General features: G+C 44.2%; 1 protein-coding gene across 1 annotated transcript in view; it reads right to left on the reverse strand.

Annotated features, from left to right (window-relative positions):
* magi2a (membrane associated guanylate kinase, WW and PDZ domain containing 2a) overlaps nt 1–24,921 on the reverse strand; it is a 159,929-nt gene that overhangs the window by 36,984 nt on the left and 98,024 nt on the right. The window contains exons 3-6 of the mRNA XM_076111856.1: nt 23,206–23,325; nt 18,852–19,067; nt 15,482–15,692; nt 12,679–12,758 (exon numbers count right to left, since the gene is read on the reverse strand). Of these exons, the coding sequence (XP_075967971.1) occupies nt 12,679–12,758; nt 15,482–15,692; nt 18,852–19,067; nt 23,206–23,325 (627 nt within the window). The remainder of the gene's footprint in view (nt 1–12,678; nt 12,759–15,481; nt 15,693–18,851; nt 19,068–23,205; nt 23,326–24,921) is intronic.

A 24,921-nucleotide genomic window follows, 5' to 3' on the forward strand; every position in this document is an offset into this window, starting at 1 on the left:
AAAAAAGAAGAAGAAGAAGAAGAGCACCAGTGAGACGACAATAACGAAGGGGCTTGTTTATTCAATGAACTTAAAACAGAATATTGATCTTACATGAAAACATCTTTGTGGCAGAATTAGTCTACAGCATCGTTTTACTGCCAGTAATTACCAGGGGGTTCTGATGGCGCGATAACTGTGTTAACTGGAGGGCCGTTATTCACGCCTGTGAATATTCTGAAATCTTATCTTTCATTAAAAAAAAAGGGATGGCGACAAGACATGAGATAAAAAAACATTTGAATACATATGTTTTCTAAGCAGCTTGTCACATCGATTGATTTAAAAGAGTTGCAAAATAACACCAGACATTGATAGATCTAGTGGCGGAATTTAAATCAGTGAAATATTTATGCGCTGCATGTTTTCTGTGATGTAAATATTGGGTTTTGATGTGAGAACGTTGCCGAGATTAACAGCTTTAAACTAGAACATGCACAAACCCCGAGCTTGTTGAACCTGCACCTGTGTCAGCTGGTACATCTATCGGTGGTTAACAGTTAAATAGCACACGACAGTCAGTTATTGTCAGATGACAGACGGATCAAAGAGCGGAAATGCTGTGAGAAGAATTTGAACGACACATATCAGTGTATGAATGTCAACGCTTCAACTTTGGATTCATCGTTTAAAAAAAAGGCAACAGTGAGCTGACATGAAACAAGCCGGATCTGTAAGATTCTTGAGCAGATTTCACAACAATCTACACAATAGTTTTTCGATTTCACTCAGAACCACAAATGTCAACTTAGTTAGTGACTCCAGAGGAAAGGTCAGGGGATCACTAAGGTTCATCCTCTGGGAACCAGGAACCTCTGAACAGAATGTCATGGCAATCCATTCAACAGTTTGTTGAGATATTGTAAGTCTGGACCGATGAATCGACGTTGTCATCAATAAAACAAGTCGCTAACGTGGCTAAAAGGTAGCTGCTCAGAGGCAGTGAATAGCTTTGACTTGGCATTTCCAGAGTGGCCTGCAACTTTTCCAAAGAACTGTATGAAGTGAAGGTCATAGACATTTCTGCTCTCTCAGCCTCTTTCAGTGTGTGGACCGTACTGCTGAACACGCTGCCTTTGTTCTCAGTGATCAAAGCTGAACTTCCTCAAGCCGCTCACAGTCGTCAGTCACCCTGGACAGGATTTTCAAAGCTGCCCTCTCCTCTTTCCTTCGCCCACAGCTCCCTGAACAAACACGGCTCTTCAAAACACGTCTAGAAGGAAGTCCCCCTGTTTGCTTTCCAGGATAAGAGCAATTTGCATTAATAGCATATTCCCAAACGGTGATGTTTTAGCATAATAGTGTGATCATTCGAAGCCAAGATGGGGACACAGCTCCTGCTGGTATAGCATCTAAGCTGAATCTAGCAGCAGAGCTCGGGGACAGCGTGTTCCAGTGCAGCCCAGCTGCGGAGCAGACCGGCTTTGATTAGTGACAATGTAAAGTTAATCAGGATGAGAGCGGAGATGACGGCAGAGAAAATCCTTCCTAACCAGACAGGGAAGCACCGGACGAGCTCAGCCTGTGAGAAACACACGCAGACAGCCACACACCGAGGACCCAACATACTCGATGGTCATTGCATTCATTCCTTATTACTACCTGGCCTAGTTTACAGACTCAAGAGATAGCGGCGCACACTCCCATCCCTCCCACACATGGCACAAATATCACAACAATGCTGGTGCATTGCTCGTGCACGCGCCATATGCTTCTCTGAAGCCCTTTCCCCATCCCCTCAAAACAAATGATTAAACTTTCAGTAGGACGGACTATTTTGTGCCTGCGCACTCACTAAAAGGCGCACATACACACACACACACACACACACACACACACACACACACACACACACGCGTGGATGTGAGTGATATAACAGCGTGCTGCGAGCAGGTTGACAGCCCACGGGAATACCTCCTGTGAACATTCCTTAGCCCCATCTCCACTCATTAAATATGAAGGAGAGTGTTTCATGTTCTCACCTTTACTGGGCGCCACACACACACACACACACACATTACGTTACTTACTTTACACGAGCGCACACTTACCCTCCCCATCATTTTGCATATGCACACACACACACACACAGACGCACACAAATGTGGGAGATCAAAGGGTTCAGCAGTCTTCCTGTGAAAAGCTTTTTATATTAAAATGTCCATAAGAAGAGCAGCAGGAAGCCAGAGATGTCTCCGCTTTCAGGAGAAGGGAAGACAGACTCGACAAACGAAGCTCCTCTAAACACCCCAAAAAAACATTACACCGTCTTACGTTCCATTCGTTTGGCTCGCTCATTCCACTTACGAGGATGTTGTACTCATCGTGTGAAATGCTGAAATCTGGGAACGCAGCAATTAAGAAACACAAGTGATCAGACGGATTGTAAACAAGACAAATCATTCAAAGGGACAAACATGAAAAAAAAGTTGAGAACCTTTGATCAAAATCTGCGTTGCTTATCTCAATACAGTCTCAGGGTTCTGCTGCAGCTTTACTTGGTCTGGTGTGTAGTAGCTAATGTTAGCAGACATTACTGAGCCTGACCACGAGCTTTATGTCTCTTCTCCACTGCTACTGTTGCTCTTTAGAATGTAATGCCATAAATGATCCTGTAGTTGTTACTCGTGGCCACAGTGGCCACTATTCCGCAGGCTGCCTTTCAAGTGTTGTCATTGCAGCAGAGACTCACATGAACACGTACACACCACGACATGCTGTTGCTTCCACTGAGCGGTGTGCCGATAAACGCTGAACTTGGGTGGATTGTCTCTTTGCTTCCCTGTCTCTTGTTTGGCTCCGCTGAGTGTCGTCTATAACCTCTCTGTCAGCAGCCTGCGATGGAGAGCTAACTCGGGACAAGGAGAGTGTGTGTGTGTGTGTGTGTGTGTGTCTGCCATAGAAAGCCAGCACTGCTTATCACCGCCATGCTGCATGCGTCCACGGAGGAAATGTCAAGCCGGTGTGAAATTTCCAGGTAGGAAAATGATGGAGCCCCGAAGCGAGCGGAATAGTGTTTGCAATCTCAAGTCATGCCACAACATCCATCCTGCAGTCACAGGTGGAGGGCCATTTACTGCCAGCAGGAGGCATCCTGGCATCTTCCCCACATTTTCTCTCCCCCAGCGCCACTCAATGATATCTCTCCTCTTCACCTTATTTCCCCTCCGTCTCCATCGCTACTTCTTCCTTCCTCAAGTATCCTCTCATCCCTCACGCGGTCTCACAGTCAGAGCCGGCCTTTTGGAAGTTTCATGCTCACAAGCTCGTGCATTTTTTATTCAGTTTTCTTTTTTTTTTTTGGGGCAAACCACACAGCCCGCAGACACTGCAGTGATTTACTCGTGTCCTGTTGCCTTTCGTTCTTTTCATCCATCCGAACCCAATCATTTTCAGTGATTCAAGCCTTTTGACGTCACCAAAGAAAATATGAAAGTCCTTTTTTTTTTCTACCGGATGCTGAACTGTTCCGGTCACCTTTGAATTCAAGCAGCGAGTTTACTGTGAAAAACACATCACAACCGATTAATTAAAGTGTGGGCAGGTCCATATGAGCAAAACATCCACTGGCTAAGGTGTGATGTTTAGGGAACACTGATTTGAGAACACACATTTGGCAGCACACACCAAAGACATATACAGTACGACATATAAACGTCCTAACACATTTATTAGTGGGCTGTTGTTTTCAGCGGTGGTTCACACTCACCTACTGCAGAGCCCTTTCTTTGCAAGCACAATCCAACCTCAATTATCTAAACCTCAAACTGAAGTCTCTGAAATGCCACCACAGACAAAGAACATGTGCCAAAGCTCCAACACTGGCCATAATTATCCCAGTCTCCTTCCTCAAATGTCACTGAAATCACAGATTCAGATTTTATGGTAGAATAACTGTGATTTTGATATCTCATAACATGAAATGAACAGTGCACACTCGTTGGCTGCTCCTTCTTTGATCAAACCGTAGTCAAATGTATTAAAATATTTAAAATTTCCAAACCTTTTTGGGCTGCAGAGGTCTGGTGAGCTCACTTCTCCAAATAATGCCAGCAGACCCCAGGAGCAAAATGAGGTATCACATGCAGGCACTATTTGTTTCTATAGCAGAGACAGAACCTGCTGCCCGCTTGCCCAACAGAACATTAATACACCCAGACCACCTGTGAATTCAATTCCCACCATGTTCAAGGTGATATATAGCGGTGTTTGCAGAAAAATGAAGCCATTTATTTTAAGATTAGCCAGGGTTGCAGGTCCACCTTGACGATCAGCAGAAATGTTCCTGGTGGAAAACCTCAGCTAACCTTCTGAGGCTCAAAACAACCCCGTCTGTACAAAAAGCAAACACGGCAGAGTGCTTGATGACGCTCTCTTTGAATCTTCTATCCTTTTATTCCCATCACTGGTATTTGTCTTCTCAGGAACCACTAAAATGACTGATTGTGACTCAAATATGATATTTTTGGTAGACTTGACAATGCTGATGAACAGAAGTAAATATTTCCTCGGCCAGTAGAAGCTGTGATTTATAAACTCGGCTATCTCCTCAGTCAACAAGAGGACCATTTTCCCACATATGTGCAGATATTCACTCTCCTGCCTGTCACAATCAAAAGCACAATCAACAAAGCTGTAAAGAAAAAGACGCTGGCCGGCCCTGTCACATGCAATATTCCCTGGCGTCGCTGAGCTTGTTGTTGGTTAAGCACGAGCTTCTTTTGTTTCACTAGAGGGGGGTGTGGAGTGAAGAATAAATGGTTGTTTATTAAGGGACAGAGGCTGGAGCAGCACACACACATGATGAGCCTTTTTATGTCACCTGAAGGCCACCGTAGTTCTCCCGACGTGCTTGGAAAGAGAGAGGTGAGCAGAGGGGTATTTAGTTGGCTGCAATCTGCCACCTCACCAGTAGACGTCACTAAATCCCACACACTGCTCCTTTAAGGTGTCTTTACGCTGCAGTAACGGTGATCTGACATTGTCGCACTAAGATCTTGGTCATGATCGGCATCAGACTGTAGGATAAAAATATGATCAGGATTTAGAAACGGGTCGTCCGTTGGACACCATAGAAAGAATTGGCCGTCGATTGATTTAAACACGATTCATGACTGTCGACTTTCGCATTTTGTCATGGGACAATACAACATAACACAGGGGCAGGCAGACATTGTATAGCCACGTACCTTAGATATCTATCTATTAGGCCCGTGCAATGAAGCTACTGCACGCATGCTCAGCACTCGCATATGTTACGACTGTAACTACATAATCAACATGCCAAGGCTCCCTGAGGACAAGTGCACAAGCTAATAGATGTCAGATAATCATATATCTGTTTCCAGTGTGATAAAACTACACAGGCCGGGACAGGGTGTGACACGGATTGATGCACTGAGAGATACCCTCATATTTTCACATCAGAAGCCACCGGGGGAAAAGGCTCATGGTTCAAGTCTTTTAGAAGATCATTAACAAACCAATACATCTCCACCGTGACAGCAAAAGTCAATGCAACAGCCACGGCACTGACAACACATCAGTTAATTGCGTCAATTGCTGGCAACAGTGTTCTCTTCGCGGCGTGTTGTGCTCCATTTCAATGAGCTTCAGTTTTTTTCCCCTGTTAAAAAAGCACCTGCGCTGCGGAGAAATGCATGTCCTTACATTCCCTCTACCGCTCGGTCCCACTGGTCCCCGTCTCAGAGCGAGCAGACAATAGCTGAGCTCCAGAATGAAAATGAGAAAAGAAAAAAAAATAGAAGAAGCTGAATTCACAAGCTTCTAGCTTATCAGGACATTCCAGGGACAGAAGGAGACGTACTGAACTGTGACCTGGCACTTATTCTCTCCTCTTTTGCCTCCAAAGTTCTGGTGTACTTGGGGAGCTCCATGTGAAAATACAGACAACAACTTACAGCTGCACACAAAAACACACATACTTTCTCCTCTTCTGCTTTCCATCTGCACTATTGCTCTACTGAACCCGCTCACTGTCCCTGTGGAGTCAGGGGTGGAGCAGAGAAAGTGCTTTCTTTGTGAGACCCTTTTGTTCGGTCTTAAATTATGTAAAGTAGCTTCTTTTATAACGGCTTCCTGGATGCTGTCGATTAGACTAGATTATGTATTAAGCTGAATTGGATTCAACATATTTCTAACTCAATTAGAGTCAAAACAGACAAATACTTTAAAAAAGAGAAATATCGGATGGTGTTAAAAGCAATTGCATGATTCTGCCTTGCTTTAAATTGCTGAAGTCAAATGGTCTCGCAACATACTGATCGGAAATATAATTTGAGCATAATCAAATTCTAACGAAATTGTATCAAATTAGGCAGACAGGTTGGAAATATGGATGAAATCTTCTCACAATGCAGTAATTCTATAACCGTTGAAAGAATCACTTGATTAGTAAATTGACAGAAAACTAATCTGCAACAAGTTTGACAATCAAGTACATCTTTAAGACAAATTATAATCAAGGTTTCTGCTTTGTTCAATGTGAATATATTTTTTTTTACAATAGCCAAATGAACATTTTCGGGTTTTGGACACGTTTGAATGTGTGCTGTGGGAGAATATAAAGAACATCTTCGGATATAACCTGTGATACATGTATCTGGAAATTGGTTATAAATAAAATACCAGATGGGAATTAGCACTGCTGTGCAGTATATTTTAAAGCTACTAAGAGGAACTTTCAAATTGGGTTGATTGTGGCGGCCCCTGTGGACAAAACCGGTAGTGTTTCTGAGCACCAGATTCCCTTTAGAAAGTCCCTCATTTTACCTGCCCCGCTCAGGCCTGGTTCTGGTTCTCCCGTGCCTCCATTGCATCCACAGGACCACGAGGAATCACTATTTGTGCTTTCAAAATGATGTGTAATGTGAAGTTGTAATGATTCACTGTTCCTTTTTACGGGGCTTAAACACTCAAACTCAAAAAAGTACTTCACTTAAAAGAAATGAAAAACAAACCAACCGAACAATGCATCAGTCCGTCGTCTCAACACTTTCTGACTTCCCCATCCTATATGTGGGACTCGGCACCGAGCACATTAATCCCTATTGAAGTGTCCTTAATACAGTTCACAAATATATAAGATATAGTTTTATTTAAAAGAAGGCTCAGCAACTTCCCAAAAACAGCTGGGCTCTGTAGTTCGTAGCAAACATTACTCAAACGAGAGTAAACAGCGTGTTTGTCTTGGACTATTTTTATACTGTGGATTAATACATGTTTGGTGCTCGGGTATTTGGAGTATTTTTGGCAGCAGGACGGTGTATGTGGGACCAAAATAAACTGATGTGCCAACGTTATGAAGGAACATGTCACCCTGTGCATGTGCATGAGTTTTCAATAGTGGGAAATCTGTGGGATACGCTACAGTATATCAAGGTTTGGCAACACAAGTAATACACGTTCGGATCAATTCATATTTGTATAGAATGAAAAAGATGGTCGACATTATCCTTGAACTGGAACGCAGCCAGAAAGACCTAGAAAGTCATACATCTTGATATCACGATAACCAAATCCCACACAACACGGGATCTTATATCAAGATATCATGTTGATTTATTACCAAGCTCAACTTAGTATATCAGTTGGCTTGGATGCAGATAAAAACATCCATTGCTGCTGAACCACATACACACACACACTGACAGCTAATTCAGCATGCACGCGTCCCACACACAGACACACACACACACACAACTGCCACACAGTCTTTTTGAATCCTCCTTCCAATCTCCAGGCCTCAGGCATGCTCTGTTGGGGATGTTCTCAAAATACACCCATCAATCACTTTGCAGACAGCTTCACCTGGCCCTCCCCGCTACTCCTCGTGCCTGCTGCAGGAGTCTCAAGGTGAAGGAGGGCGCTGCGTCTCTCCGTCTATAATCACTCACCTGTAGGACTGCACACGCGCGCGCGAGCACCGTGAAAAGAGTGTGTTCTTGCATTCAGTGTCCCCTAAAAAAAACTTCCTGCATTCCCCCCCAAAAAAAAGATCACAAAAGGTTCCACTGAGCTGGCTAAAAGTACAACTGAGCGAACAGGAGAGGTGACATTTCCAAAACTGGAGCCTTGCAGTGTTCACGTGGACATACGTGATGAAGTATCGGTGGAACACGCACACAGAGGGCGGCTTTTTTTAACTGAGAAAAAGAAAATAGAGTAAAAACACAGGCCCTGCTTTATGTGGAGAGAGGACAAGATGGGAGAGTCCAACGCCAGCCTGAGAGAGACCATAATAACTTCTGCCTGTGAAGCTCCTCACATGACCAGAATGTAATTACACGTCCAGGTTTGGTGCTGTCTGTTTTCATACGAGTGAAGTCTGCTGGGACACAGGCAGACAGAAGACAAAGGACGCTGTAATACGATTAAAATCCTTCAAACCTGAGCATCATCAAAGTTGGAATCCCTCTATGTGACTACGTTTACTCATATACTGTACACCCGGTGCTGTGTGTGCTTAGCGCTTATTTCCAGATGTCGTCTGATGAAACATGCTGAAATAGTGACGAAAACACATCTTGGAGTTTTGTCTGATTTTAATTCACTTATCAGGGGGATTCTCGCTACCTGCTTTGGCATACCTGAGATGAAAAACAGTGAAGCAACAACGGGCACGCTCGAGTTTTTCTCAGCCAACAAATATTTGGCAGGCCGGGGGGAAGCAACTTTAAGAGTGGGGGAGAATGAAAGCAAACAGCGAGGTTCTGTTTGCCTGTCCTAGTTCTACTCGTCCACCATAACAAGAACAGGAGACAGGAGGACAAGTGGGAGGGGGCAAAGACGGATATGGAGGTAGGGAGAGAAGGTGAGAAAGATGGAGGCAGAGGAAAATATATAGTGTGAGTTATGTAACAACAAGGCGTCTGTGATGTCAACTGCTCCATCTTCAGTGGAGCCGTCGCTCCTTTGAACGCGCAGGAATGAGCGCGCTGAGCCGAAACACACATTTATTTTCACTGAATCTGTTTGTATGTGTTGCAGCTGACATTCAACATGAGAGAGAACAAGTTGTCTTTACCAGCGGTGGAAGCGTTTACTCACCTACTGCATTTAAGGACAGTTTGGAGGTACTTTACTTGAGTATTTCCATATTGGACTTCTTTATACTATAATTCTACAATAATTCAGAGGGAATTATTGTACTTTTTACTCCACTTTCTTTGCTACAGCTATCACTTGTTAAGCAGGTAAAAACAATATTGCTGAGATGTCCATTGTAAACATCCATCACAGTTTTCAGATCCACTTCCTGCTTGAACTTTGACCTACCGAACTTAGTGCGGTTGTGCGCACACAGTTTTCCTGTGCAATGAAGGATTATTACCAACATTTTGAACACTCTTTTGAATTTTACCTCAAAACAAAGTAGTTTATATAATCTTTAAAAGTACATTTTCATGATAATACCTACATTTTTGACAGCACAAAACATGGTTTTCTTTTTACTGGAGTATTTTGTGGTGTTGCTAAATCTAAGTAAAGGATCTAAATACTTCCTCCACACCTGGTCTTTACTGCGCACCAATGTGCGTCAAACTCCACGCTTAATACTCTCGCTCTGCTCCTCTTCCTCCTCCTCTGAGCCTGTTGTCCCGTCACAGCTCACCGACTCCACCCTGCAATCCTGTTAGCGCTTATCAAAGCATGGCTCGGGTCCAAACACCGACTCACACGTCTACCTTTTCCACCAATCAATAGCAAATTTACAGAGGCAGCTTTTCTCTCCCTAACTGAGCTCAGCTCTCGAGGGTTGGCTGGTGCCACGGGGCCTTTGGAGGTTTTTGGAGGGAACAACACACCTCTCATGTGGCTGCTCACACAAACCCCTTAAACTGGAAACACACTTTTACTGCAGACAGTCGAGAAGACGCGAACGCTGAACAGCTGGGTGAATGCAGAGGTGAAAAAACTGAATGATTATGTCATAAAACAAACGCCTGAATCTATGTGAGAACAAGAAATCTTTAAAATCAGGAACAAACATCCCTCTGCAGCCACGCTAGCAGCTCTGTGAAGCTGTACTTACACAGTGATGCTCTGAGCTAAACGCTAACCTCGCCATGTTAGCACGCTCACAATAACAATGCTAACATGCTGATTTTAGCAGGTGTAACGTTTTGCATCTAAATTTAGCGTGTTAGCATGCTCTAATTAGCTCTACAACTGAGGTTGACGGTTATGTCATTAGCTTTGCAGGGATTTGGACATAAACCAAAGTATTGGGTGAATTAAAATGAAACAAAATGGTCACCAACGTTATTACAATACATCTTCTAACCTGGTCTAGTGTATGGCCGTGAGATATTCAGTCTGGACCACAAAGGATGAGCGACAGACAAGCTAAAACGTTTATTTTTGCACAAAAAAGGCAAAAAATTACTTTATTTCCAGACAGTCAGCACCAACTCACTCAGAGTCTGACAGAAAATTATGAATATCTATTGGCCCAACAATGGTCATGTGTGTCTACTCACATACAGACCAGCTGCCACCATTAAGCACTACATTCTAGGACTAACTGGATTAGTTGCCCAACCAGATCAATAACAGTCCTCACAAATATCAGCACACCTCCCCTGGTGGAGTGTCCTTGGTGGATAAATAAGATTGGAAGTGCTGGAGATAAAAGGCAAAATCAAATTTTGAGTAATTCCCCACAGGCGTCTCCGTCTTTGGTTCTCTGTCATTTCATCATGTTGGAGATCTGTCTCCCTTTAATGTCTTAAGCTTGAGAGGGAACGGGGGAGATTCAGCGACAGCACTTTTGAATAAAACGCAAGATCAGGGAAGTAATTCTACTGCAAAGATGAAACAGCCAATGTGTCAACAGGAAGCAGTGCCCGTGTTTAATGCCATCACACACTGTGCAAATGTTTTCAGACCAGGTGCCATTCCTCCTCCCCTCACTCTATCTTGCTGCAGTCAAACGGCGTCTGCAAACACCTCTTAACATTTGCTTTGTCCAGGCAGCAACCCCCCGGGTCTGCAAGGTGAAGCTAATGCGGAAACTTACATTCTCTCTGGTTGCAAAAACAACTAACTAACTAACTAACTAACCCTAACTAACTAACCCTAACCATCTGATATTATCCTCTGTGAGACTGTTCTTAGTCAAAGTGGTTCTTTGAGCTAAACGCTAATGTCAGCATGCTAATATGCACCCAATGCTAACATGCTGATGTTTAGCAGGTGTAGGATTCACCATATTAGTTTAGCGTGTTAGCATGCTAACATTTGCTGATTAGCACTAAACACAAACTACAACTGAGGTCGATGGGAATGTCATTGGCTTTGCAGGTATTTGGACATAAAACCAAAATACTGGACAAATCTTAACTTGATGATGCTGCTAAATGGATTGTTAAGTGATCACCAAAGTTATTACTGTTCATGTTGTTGGGAACGCAACTGTCTGTACCAAACTTCACGGCAAACCATCCACTAGATATTTCATTGTGGACCAAAGTGGTGGACTGACTTTGTTTTATTTCAATGGAAATTGAATCATTTGGGGTTTTGGGCTGTTAGTCAGTGACTAAACAAGCAGTTTGATGGCATCGCCTTTGGGTCTGGGAACTGAACATTAAACAGAAAAAGTAGCACAATGATTAATTGATGATAATAACAATAATTAGCTGCAGCCCCACTCAGCACTGAAAGGTCCCACACACCTGGCAGGTTGAAGCAAAAGCAAAGAGTCGTTTGAAAACAGTTTTCAGGAGTGCTTGTCCGTCTCTCTGTCCGCTCGTGTGTCAGCACCAAATGTATTTTTAGAGAAACTCCAGCCGTGTGGTTACACCTTTACCAGGAATAGGCACACAAACTCCCCTACCCTCCCACCATGGACATACACCAAAACACTCACTCAGACTCACAAAAAACACACAAAAAAACCCCCGACTGTCATTTCTTATTTGTTGTCTCTGTCCATCTCCAAAATCCAGCCCCACTCAGCTCCACTACCTCCCCGTCTATAACTCAGGCGATATATCTCCTCTCAGTCGCACACATAAAGAAAAGACGAATGGGGAAGTGGGAGTGAGGGCGAAAGAGATAGATGACACACTGGTATTTATGTACGCTCGTCTAGAAACCCGCTGCATTGACATTCATCCTTTCTCCTTTCTTTCTGGTGTGTGTTTGTCGTGTGCGTGGGCGGGTGAAGGACACTCCACATCTCCCTGAGAATAAAGAAGTCTTTGTAACCTCCAGTCTCTCTGGACCCGGGCTTTAAACACATATCATGGGGCTTCTTATCCCCAGCGACACACACACACACACACACACACACACACACACACACACACACACACACACACACACACACACACACACACACACACACACACACACACACACGCCAACATTTTCACTGCATAACACCAAAAAAAAAAAAAAAAAATCCTACGCCGGCTCACAACAATCAGCAAATGTCCCTCAAATGAACTGAAGTCTCGTACGAAATCTATGCATCTCATCAAATCAACAGGCAAAGGTTTAAATCTTGAAAGATTTATGCTGTGGGGAACTTGTGCAATTAAAATGTATGAACACGAGGAGCAAGGAAATGAGAAGGAAAGGAAAAATAGAAGATAAAGACGCAGTACTCACCATCCTCTTTGCATTCCTCGGGCGGCTTTGCCTTCTTGGCTAGCCTCGGGTCCAGCCACGATGTTGTCTTGGTGTTGTGGCTGTGAAGAGACGACAGAGAGAGAGAGAGAGAGAGAGAGAGAGAGAGAGAGCGAGAGAGAGAGAGAGTGTGAGAGGGAGTGTGATAGATGGCGAGAGAGAGGAGACTTGGCAGAAAGAGAGAAGGAGGTCGGTGGATTCTTAATTCGGCCGGAGAATCATTTCAGAGAGGAAAGATGACTCTCTTGTGTACCTACCTCTAAAAAGGTGACGACAGAAAAAAAAAAAAAGCTTTAAGTTAACAAAATGGCAATCGATACTTTTAATTAGCTTACTGTCTCTCATTAGCAGGCAGAGGAGGAGGGGAGGGGAAGGGGAAGGAAAAGATAGAGGGGGGGACTGAGGGAGTAATGGAGGGGAACAGCTGTGAGCTTGGCAGATTCATCCAGAGCCTCAGGCAGAGAGCTGGATCTAGATCAGTTATGATGTGCCAGGGAAACCCGTTGCACCTCCACAGTTCAACCCGAAGCTGCGGAGCCACAATGGCCTCCCTTCATGGTGACAGTAGGGAGGGCAGGGGAGGTGTACACAAAGGGCCAGCGGTATAGAAACTGAGGTGAGGAGACGAAGGAAGATGATCCCGTAAAGACGCGTCCTGGTATCTTTGTTCTTTCCAGCACTTTCAAGGTCTGCACATGTTGACTTAAACTTATCTACCAACAGAGTTTGTTTTGCAGACAGATCATGGGAATGCACTAATGACAGGAATAACAATCTATGTAAGAAAACAACAACAAAGCTCAAAAATATGAATCTATACAGATGTTAGAGCTGCGTTAATTATGTTTTATTTGCCAAAGCAGAGCTGAAAACACAACATCTCATATAGTACCACTTTATAAAGTTGTCCTGGTGAAGGAGTTTTACACAACATGGACAAAATTCACAGTAATCTATCCAATATTTGTTGAGACATTTCACTCAAAAACAAAAATGTCAACCTCGTGGTGGCACCACGTCTCCAAAAACGTTGCGCTAAAAGAAAACTTTGGAAATTCAAATCTGGACCAAAATAGTGGACCAACAGACGGACATTGCCATCCCTAAACACGGATAAAAGTGGGAGATTAAGGCCCGCGCCAAATACAGAGCCAAATAAAGTGCAGTCCAAGGTAAGGTAAAGTCTGTTTAGCTTTTGATTCTGCTCCAAAGCATTTCACTCGTTTCCTTGCTCTTCCTTCCTCTCTTCTATTGCCATACATTACTATTTATAGTATGAATATCCACTTCTACTGCATCTATCCAGTCCTCCCACTCACCTTCTTTTCCCGCCCAATCTTTACTATTTTTAATCGCTGTGACTTTCTTTTCCTTCCGCCTCCATTCCTCTCCTCAGCCGCCTCACTTCAAGGGGCTGCAGGTAAAGAAATTGATCTTGTATGGAGGCCAATCAAAGGCAAGCGTCCTCTTGGCGGCTGCTATCACTTTGGCACGGCATCACATACGCCCAGACAAAAAACTGGAAGCTGCAAATTCAGTGGGCCAACTGCATGTGCTTGATGGGTGTGGGAGCATGAGATTTGTCTGTTTAGGGGAGGAGACATATGGTGAGTCGTCTGCAGCGGTGGGGGGGGGGGGGGGGGGAATTAAAAGTCTGCCTCTGTGGCAAGTAGACACGTGCCCGGCTGGATGAAAATCACAGCTGTCTCATTTCTTAGGCGGGTGTTGCTGCGCAGCTTCTAACAGTTTATGATGCGTTCAAGTGCGCCGGGATTCAATCAACGCTATGGAGAAATTTAGCCTAATGACTGGAATGATCTATTGATGCGATAAAAAAAAGTATTTCTAATAGCAGAATTTCCTGTTATGGCTACAATTAATTGATGCTACACAAGTACACATGTCCACGTCCATGAGCAGATAATTCCCTCACCACCACCACCACCACCACCACACAAACACACAGCTACTCCATTACGCTTAAGTAACAAAGACTCACCTCCAACGGTTTTACTGCAGCTGTAAAAAAGCTAACAACTCCAATGAATTCAACTTAAGAGCTAACAGAGTTCTGTGCAGCAAGGTATTTCTAAGGACCTCTAAATCTCATTAAACCAGCCAGCATTAATTATGACCTCAGTGTGTGTGTACTAGTGTGTGTGTGTGTGTGTGTGTGTGTGTACACAAGGGAATATACAGGAGTAAATTTAGATGTTACCGAGCCGTAATGTAGTAACTCTGGTTCAACTTCATTTTGTTGCTGGAGAATGAAAATATGAACTCATGTTGCTGGAACATAAGCAAAGTTGTTCGGGAACAATCACGCGGCTGTTTCTTTTAGTTCCACTACTTTAAAGCGGCACTAATCGATATTTAACAGCATCTTTTATCTCACTGCTGTGGTTTTCAGGCCTAAACATTGCTTTGGTTCGCTCTCAGCGCATCACTTCCATTTGCAGCAGAGGAGTGAATTGAATGCTACTGTGGCTCCGCGTCTGCTGTATCCCTAAGTAGGCAACAGTTCGCTAACACGTTCGCCTTATCAACTTTATAAGATGGCGATATGTCATTGTTGTGTTTACAGCTTGTTCTGCTGCTTCCAGGTGGCCATAAAAATCAATGACTGCTGCTTTAAAAGTCGCAAAGGAAGATTGCCTTCCATCTGGTGAGTTATTTATATCTTATTGCAATGGGTTTTATGAATGCCGTAGACTAGAATATCCAGGTGTCATCGGTGATACAGTATGACAGTCCCGGATACAGTTGATGTACCCGTGACACTTACTCTATGAAGTACACCTCTCCTTTCTCTGTGTATGCCATCTCCCAGTTGTCCGGCAGTGGCCCTAGCTCGTCGTTCTCCTCTGGTTTGGGTAGCGTCATTTTCGGGGACTGTCCGTCTTCTTTGGGCGCCTCAGGTGGGGCCTCTGCTGGGATGCTCTGCGGGGCGATGTCCCCCGAAGCGTCTGTGCTCTTGTCCTCATGTTCGCTCGACTCTGAGGTGACAAGAGAGCAGGAATGCGTCAGACACCAGTTTTATTGCTCCGGGGAGGAGAGGGGGATGACGAGGGTGAAGCGGGGACGCGGAGACGTGGGAGGCAGGGAGAAGGAGACTGATTTAGAGTCGGGGGGTTAGGATGGAGACAGTAAAAAGGAAGGAATGATCAGAGAAAGGTGAGCGAGAGGCGGTGACTCGGGGGGGGGGGGGATGGAGGTTGACAAGACAGAAAGACGAATAAAGCAGAAGAGACAATAAGAGATGGAGAGAGAAGCTGGCTGTGATGCCCTAGTTTGAGTTGTGGCAGCGCATTCACACACTGAGAGAGAAATGGTGTGTATGGAAGAAAGAGAAAGACATGCCAAGTGTGTGTGTGTGTGTGTGTGTGTGTGTGTGTGTGTGTGTGTGTGTGTGTGTGTGTGCTTCCCAGACGAGCGCTGCAGGAGGGAAGTGGAGAAGGGACGAATGAGAGGAAGGGATTGAGAGATAATCTATGGGAGGGAAAAGAGCGAGCTAGCTATCTGCTTAGATCACAGAGCCTGCTGCGCTCTATTGATTCCCCTTCAGCTCTCCTGGTCAGCCCACACTCTGTCCGTCTACAGAGGAAAAACTCCTCCTGAGCTGAGCGCAGCAGCCCACTTTAGGATCCAACACGCCTCACTGCACAGCATAGAGTTATCGAGCATCTCCCCACCGCCGATAGGAATCAGTCCAAAATGTTTCCAGCATTTTCTCTCGGCGCAAAGGAGTGCGGCGGGTGTCATCTGCATCATTTGGAGTAACTGCAGATAAGAACTGGGCACTGGGCAAGCTGAGATGCTCAGATAAAGACCCCAGTAGTGCTAAATCAAGTCTGGAGAGTAACTGAGCTTGTTACTCTACTATAAACTGAACATGAAGATAGACAGCATGAAAGCTCCCCTAAAAGTGAAGCCAAATTATCTGTATCGCCCCCTGCTGGCTGGAAGTAAACAGCTTGTGTGGATGAATCAGAGAGCTATGCTGTATCATGATGCAAGTGCCTTAGCTAGCTACAGTAGACGTAAGGTAATAAGATAATCCTCCGACATGCTGATGTGCATCTAGTACGACGAGCTCTGTCTCTACGGGTCATAGTCTCGTGTTAGCGGCTGGGACATGAGCCATATGAAAAAGTTAAGATGGCTTTTGTTCATTTAGGTAGTTGTTATCACACTGATGGATCTTTTTTCTGATGAGTTTGGTTTTAATCAGTTATTTGACGCGATATATAAATCACGATTGACAGTTGAAGAAAGCGGAGACGCGTCGTCCATCTTTACATCTAGTCTACGGTCTCAGACCCTTAGACCCTCAGGACCACAAGGAATAACTTACCCGAGGAGATCAGGTGAACAAAAACATTGCCTTCTATAAATAACTGGAAATCTAATTATATTAATTGCCGTTTCTGTAATTTTCTATTTCACCTTTAAATTACTTATTTTATCGATTATCTTTTTCGATAACCTTTTTCACATCTTTTAATTTTACATTCACAGTAAATCTTGTTTTTATCTAATTCCCATCGCATCTGAATCATCCTCTACTTAATAAACATGACGAAAGGTGTCATATACTGTACATAAAGTTTTATTACTGTTACATATAAAAGTCATTTTATGTTGTCATTTTACAACTAGGGTTAATCTTGTTCTCAACTAAGCAGTGTGTCTTTCCTGTCTTATATTCTGTAACAGTAGGAAAAGTGTCATAATGGTCTTAAAAGTTGTGTTATTGTTACATTTTCATCGACAGTAAGTCTGTAATTCTCTTGTTTTTATCTCATTTCCTGCACTTAAATGATCCTATAAATGTTTAATACACATAAAGTAATTTTTTCATATTTAGGGTAAATCTTGTTTTTAAAATAACTTTGTGCATTGAATTATTCAGTCCGTCTTTCCTTTCTTTTATTCTGTAAAGCACTGAGTGAAGATTAGTAAAAGTGTCACACATTGTATATAAAGTTGTATTATTGTTACATATTCATCGAAAGTAAGCCTGCAATTTCTTCTTCTTCTTCTTATAGCAACTACTTTGTAAACATTTAAAGATACCATATAAATAACGTTTTATTACCATATCGTACAGGATACACCACCATGTATTTCTCTCTATAATTAAGCGTCCTACCTTGTTTGAGCTCCCTGCGGTATGAAAACAAGAATACTTCTGCCCAACGCTGTGACGCCGTCGTGTTGCGACTGCTGTGAGAGACGCGCTTGTCCTGAGGCTACGGAACCAGCTCAGGAAGTCACAGGACCAAAGCTTGGCTTTGGATTTGGAATCAGAAAAATCAAACTCATAAAGCCTCTTTTATGATTCATGTGATCACGGGATGCATTCAGAGGGTTTGTTTGTGTGTAAAGCGTGTGCATGTGAGTGTGTGTGTGTGTGTGTGTGCCTACTTTGATATCCAAACAATGCAAGAAAGAAATAACGTAAAGTTGATACTGGAGTTTCGTATTCAGCCTCGTTCAGAATGCTGTTGTTTAAGGAAGCACAAAGAAAGGCCCCTCTCTATTATTTATGCCTCAAGATGTTTGGCCTCGTGGCGCGCGTTGTTAAATGTCACTCCCGCCTATTTTCAGGATTTACAGAGAAGGCTTTGGACACGGCTGAATCACAAGTGAGAGAAAACACTTAATAAAAATGTCCCTTGTTTATTAAAGAGGCCGCAGGCTCCTGTTGATTTGGAGAGCAACGGAGTACGTGTGTACGCCCTGCGGCTATCTGGTGCTCGGTAATGACACCTAATAAATGATTCCGCATTCTACAGAGAAACGCCACTAATGCTTTAATCATAACACGTCTGGTGTGAGAGTGAATTATAATTCACAGTTTACATATCATGCCACTACACTGCACATAAAGATATTTTGTGCAGCCAATTAAAAGTGATAATCTGCCATGAAATCGGGGTTTTTTTTCCCGAGAAAAAACATGTAAAAGCAATCTGTTGCTGTCTCTGTTGCCAGGCAACCACTCCCGGAGCCCAGACTTAAAACAAGAACTGCTGCGGATCGGACCGGCCCGACCCGGAGCGTGACCTCGGAGACCGGGCTGTCACGGCGAGGCGTCTGCCTGGAGAGACCTCGGGCCCCTGCGCACCGCGGAGGTCGTGTTTGGGGCTGACCTGGGGTGACAGCGACGCCGTTGCCGTTGATGGCGGGTCTCTCCTCCTCCTCCTCCTCGGGGGGCTCGATGCCGGCTTTCTCCATGTTGCTGACTGACTTGTTACGCTTCCTCTTGCCCTCGGAGGTGGGTCTGGCGCCCGGCAGCAGCTGGTCCGTTACATTTAGCAGCAGAGCGCTGGGCTCAGCCGGAGGCTTCGGGGTGCCGTAGAAGTTATCTGGAACAGAGAGGAGGAAGAGTTGTGGGACATCTAGAGGCATTTTATGTGCTTATTGCTTTCATCTTTTATTTTTAGCCAAATGTCTGTCTGTTCGTGTGTCTGTCTACCACTGTGGTCTTAAAGGGACGCTTCACCCCAAAGTCAAAAATGCATATTTTTCCTCTTAGTGCTTTTTAATTGTTTGTTGCAAATTTGAACAGCTAAACATCAGCATGTTAGCATGGTCCCTGTCAGCGTGTTTAGCACCTTGGTGCCTCAGTACAGCCTCATAAAGCTGCTAGCATGGCTGCAGACTCCTCTCATCTTGTTCCCTTTACTCTAAAGTGTAACAAGACAATATGTTGTTATCAAGAGGGAACAAGGACACACACACGATGACTAAACTCTGCATTTACATATATATATATATATATATGTCTGTACTAAAGGAAAACACAGAGCAATGAAGATAAATCCAAAGCACATGATGTAAATGCAAAGAGAAAGAGAGAGAGAAGAGGCCTGAAGATCAAAGACATGAGGATGAGAGGAGTGGGAACAGTAGAGGAGGTCCGTGACACCTCTGCACCAGCTACAGGGAGGACGAGGGGCTCCTGACAGCCCGTCAAACTCCACGTTGAAGCCAGCTGACCCATGAACACACAAGCTGGGGGCTCAAGATCACGTCTTACAATATTAACGATAAAATCTGCACAAAGCAAAGTAACGCTCGCCAACAAAGACTCTTTAACGTGCACAGATCTGTCCGTCCATCTTTTCCTCTGCACATCAATCACTTACTTGTCTGACATATGGTTGAATCTCTATGTTTCGGTCTCTGGTCAGAGGCAACGACCCACCTCTGGGAACTGTTTTCCACTTGGCTCAGACTCAACAGCCCATTCCAGCCTTTTACGTCGACTTTACATTTTACTGTCCTCCGTTTGTCTCCCGACAGCAGCCCTCAGTCTCCATCAGTCATTGTTAAAACCACATAACTTCTCCTTTATATGAACATTTTCTTTCTGTGGACTATTTTCTTCTAAAAGGTGGAGGAATGCTGCCAGCTGAGTCTGTACTGTAACTGTGCGACTGTTTCTGGAAAGACATTTAAATGTTACGCTTTTCAAATGAGAACAAACTAAATTCCATTCACATCTTTTGTATTATGTATTATGTATGTATTATGTATGTATAGAAATAGCAGCGGATATATCAGAACCCGAGCAAATCAAAGCGACTCTGTCTGCATGGGGGTAAATAAGGAAGTTGTGTTGTATTTTTACGAGTGAACTGACCCTTCAAATGAAAAGGTTTCTATGTTTCCTGAAGAAGGCACACGACTCTCGTGCTTGTGAAACATTTGGAGTGAAATAACTCCAAAAGATATTGTAGTCAAGCTAGTAGTCGGAGTCAAAATGTGACATTTGGGAGGTTTTCACACAACAGCAGCAGGGTTTTGTGCTTGAGTCACAGATCATGTCGTCCAAAGTCTGAACGAAGCTCTTTTCTTTTAAAAGATCAGACGCTACTCGTCTCTGAGGCTGTTGTTTTTAAATCCGCGAGCATGAAAGAAAGAGAATCAGCTGAGGGGACATCCGCCACAGTTCAGGTCTGCAGTAGTAGACCTGAACTAGCTGTAGCCATCCCTTCAGCTGCACTCAAGAGGGGACGTATCGAACGCGAGGAGACAATGTGTGTGTTCACTGGGCTCCAGCATTAGAGACTAACGCAGACAGTTTTGGGAACAAGAAAAGCCAGATAGATTAAAAAATAACATAAATTGGAAACATCAAGTTCACGTTCTGGAGAACATGAAGACTGCAATGAAAAATGGAGGAGAGGAGCTGTGAACAGATTAGGGCGACTGTCGGGATTAGAAGCCCCGAACCACAGACGCAAATCCCGGAGCCTTAACGAGCCTGAAGATTTGCCTCTGAGGAGAAATAAAGAGCGAGTCCGAGCGAGTCCGAGCGTGAACTTAAATCACCCGCAGCAGCATCACAGAAACCTGCACTTTGAAGTTCCGGTAAGTGGGGGAATCGCTGTCACATCTGACACGCCGCACTGATTTCCGTCTAGACTCTCGCTCACATGCTGAGAAAAACGGAGAAAAAGAAATTAAAGTCTCAATTTACAAAATCCAATGATTCGGGGCACGACGACAAAGAAATGCCGAATCATGATTAAAATCACAACAACATTTAGAGACAAGATCATCACATTTAGTTTGATGCTTTTAGATAGAAAATCAAAATGGAAAGCGGTTTTTTTTTTTGCTTCTTTTCATCGTTCTGTCTGGACGCTAACAGCCTGATGGATAAAGGATCCTAACACACACATTTTTAATTTAGAGGAATCACTTACTTTTCTAGCAAGGATGTAAAATATGTTCAACACAAACACTTGAGCTCGGACCAACAGCGCTCTAGTTCAGGGGTCCGTGGACCCCCCCACAGGACAGAACACTTCCTCTTTTCAGCCGAAATACACGAGGCCTGTTTCACCGTGATAAACAAAACCACATTTCAGTTTGAATCATGTAAACAACACTTTGATTCTTTTAAACACAGGGTAATTGTATTCAAATTGCATTTGGACTCAACTTGACAGCCTTTATACATTTCAAGTAATTGATATTAAAAGCTTTCATGAATTGAACCGTAACAAGACTGGCGTAGTCCTAATAAATCCAGACTTTTAAAATGACCAATTTAAACTTGTTGCTGCGTCTCACAATCATATCAGAGCTCCTGCAGGTCCAAAGCTGGCAGTACTGGACACAACAGGCTCGTTTTATTGACGCAAATGTTCTCCATCTGTATATGTGCACTTTTTAATGATCCGGCACAGTTTTATAATTCAAAACAAATCATTTTGATGACCCCCATGGACCTGGAGAACAGGTCTACTAGAACATGTGACTGCTACCTGAACTAAAGAACTCGATTTAGAGCCACAACAAACGAGATTTCTCAGACAGAAGGTTCACAAAATGTAAAGGTTTGTGCCATAACATTGTAATATCGCTAAATTATCCCCCATGCTTCTTGTTGTGTTCCTAAGAAACATTGAGGATACCATTGAAAGGGAAGAAAGAAATATTCACAAAATACTAAGGTTATTCCTCCCACAGAGGAATAACAATGAGATGTCAGGAGTTCATTCTCTCTGAAGGACACTCGCAGCGGGACGTGAACCTGAGAGCTTCCAGTTCTTTCTAATAACCAGCTAGAACCTTTCTTCTGCTCCGACGGCAAAAATGATTTCCTTTTACATTTCACCCCTTCTGCTTTCCCTCCACGTCTAATTGGCCTTTAAATGATAAAAATAATATAAAACGCTCCACGGCGGCCGAGTGACCACGCAGAAGAAACTCTCATCTCCATCTCCCCGAGGAAGGCAGCTCCCATCGCTGAAAGGATCTAACGCTGCTTCTGGAAACCGACCGTTAAATTGGCCATCTGCCATTTTTCTATCCCCCCCCCCCCCCCCCCTGTGCTTCCTGCAGTGGAGTCAGTTGGGAGAGGAGAACGTTAGCTGCTGTGTGTTATGATGGCGGGGGTCTCCTGAGCTTTAGAAGCGGCTAAATGCAGACCGAGGGCTGCATTTATTCGAGTGGTTTAAAAACCCAAGCCTCGGGCCTGTCTGACCACAGGAGAGAGGGGATTGATAGTGTCTGTTTGTTTTGATTAGCCTCTGCAGCTCAGGACCGAGCCAAGAGAGAGCCAGCATTGAAGGTACTGCATCCGTGTGTGTGTGCGTGTGTGTGTGTGTGTGTGTGTGTGTGTGTGTGCTGGCTTCTCTTCATTCAGATATTGCAGAAGACTCCTTTTAGTGTCCTACATGACTGATGACACTCTCGTCTCCACAAAGCCAAAAGATGGATGGGTGGAAGCACACTTGCAGCGTGCGGACGTGGAGTGATGAGCCCGTCTCAGCATTCATTCAAACCACTGTCACTCACACACACAGAGAGAGAGGGAGAGAGGGAGAGAGGGAGAGAGAGAGAGAGAGAGAGAGAGAGAGAGAGAGAGAGAGAGAGAGAGAGAGAGGGGTGCCACACCGCGGCATGAGTCCAATCAAAAAAAAATTTGAGGATATCACAAAAGAGCAACGGCAGCAAATCACGAGCGTGACTCGACTGAACCCTTACCTTCATACGTTCCGCTCTCTAGCAGGGCTCCACTTTTCTCCAACTCCATAAAGCGGTCAATGGTCACGAACTTATAATCCACCCCCGGGACCTCTCCCTCCTTGGGCTGCCTGGTCGTGCCTGCAGGAGATAAGCGAGAGGAGTTAGAGCCGCCGGAGCTTTGAGCTGCTGAATGAGAGGGAGACTTTAAGTGAGAGCGACTCATTGTCGAGTGTTTTAAGGAGAGATCAGAACACACCAGAGCTGAAACACGCTGACCCTGACCCAGCTCTATTCATTAAGTGCTCTTTATTCCCCCCCCCCACCCCCCCCACCCTCTGCCTTTTTCTTCCGTACACAGCTGAGGCTGAATGTTTGAGCGGTGTGCTTTCAGGGGGGAGTGGCAGCATACCGTCTCAGGAGCTAAGTGATGCAATTTGGACACCAAGAGGAGAAATCAACTCCATTTGCATGGAGCTGACATCACGTCGAGGACTCCCCGACAGGAGCTGCGGTTCTGCCAGCTGACGGCGACGCGGGAAGTGATGAAAATATATTTTTACCCTGTAAGTGGCAGAGCTTTAAAGTCAACTTCCCTGACACGCTCATCAGCTCTCCTCCAGTTACTAAAACAAAAAGACAAAGAGTGTCAAAGTATTTATCACGGTAAACTGAGGTACAAACAACTTCCTAAATACATTCCCTCGTCACCAGATGCTAATTAGACTTGTTAAAGCCGATCCCGGCTGTGATAACACGCAGGCACTCTGCCCCCGAGGTGCAGAATGGGTTTTTCCACATCTGAGCAAGGGTTGTTCACACTAAAAGAGGAGCCCGTAAAACACACTTGATAGGCCCTCACCACAGCATATTAAGTATCCATCTGTGTGTTTTAAAGTGAGCAGGGGAACCACTGTGCCACTGATCACCCCTGGTTGGTGTCGTGGGCCGATTTGACTTTAAAAGGCCAACTGACATTGCTCCTGCATCTCTACACAACGCTGGAACAATGCCTGAGCTGTGCAGACACCGGGGCCAGGGAGAGCCCCCACTTCTTTGTTCTCTTTTTTAAAAATTAGACTATTTATTGTAGCGCAAAACTGTAAAAACAGAAATCATGATCCGAGTGACAAAAAAATGGAAAAATGCTCAGGAAAAATAACCAAATCTAAGCTTTTTAAAAGTGATTTTGTCTTATTTAAAATGTTGTAAAACATAGTTTGTTCGCACGAACCACATCCTGTGGAAAACATTGAATTATGCGCCTCTTAGTGTAACTACAAAGCCGTGAACGACTTGGCTGAGAACAACAGTCGTGTGACAAAAACTGATGAAACCTCAACTGAGCTACAGGCTGTTTATACAGAGCAGAGAGGAGAGGAGCGCCATTCTTTTCCATATACTGGCAACACCTTATTTTTAACTTTATGGCATTATAACTGTGTTATACGGCTTTTTGAGTTCTCTCATCTAGCCACGATGGTGCCGCGCCGGAGTGTTGTTGTAATAAACTAAGACGTGTTGTCTGAAGGAAACAGCCCCACTACTGTCACAAGTACTGACCTCCCCAGCATCAAACAGAAGAAGAAGGTCCATCTCAAACATTTAGGTGGTCCGATGTTTGAGGAACGTTGAATGGATATTATTGGACTACAGTTGTGAATGAAGACGTCTGAACTGCCTCTTCATAAGAAGAAAAAGCAAAACATCTTTAATCAAGACTCTAGTTCAAAGATA

Source organism: Anarhichas minor, unplaced genomic scaffold, assembly GCF_050575085.1.
Source record: "Anarhichas minor isolate MPS153535 unplaced genomic scaffold, ASM5057508v1 ptg000045l, whole genome shotgun sequence".
In the NCBI taxonomy this organism is placed as follows: domain Eukaryota; kingdom Metazoa; phylum Chordata; class Actinopteri; order Perciformes; family Anarhichadidae; genus Anarhichas; species Anarhichas minor.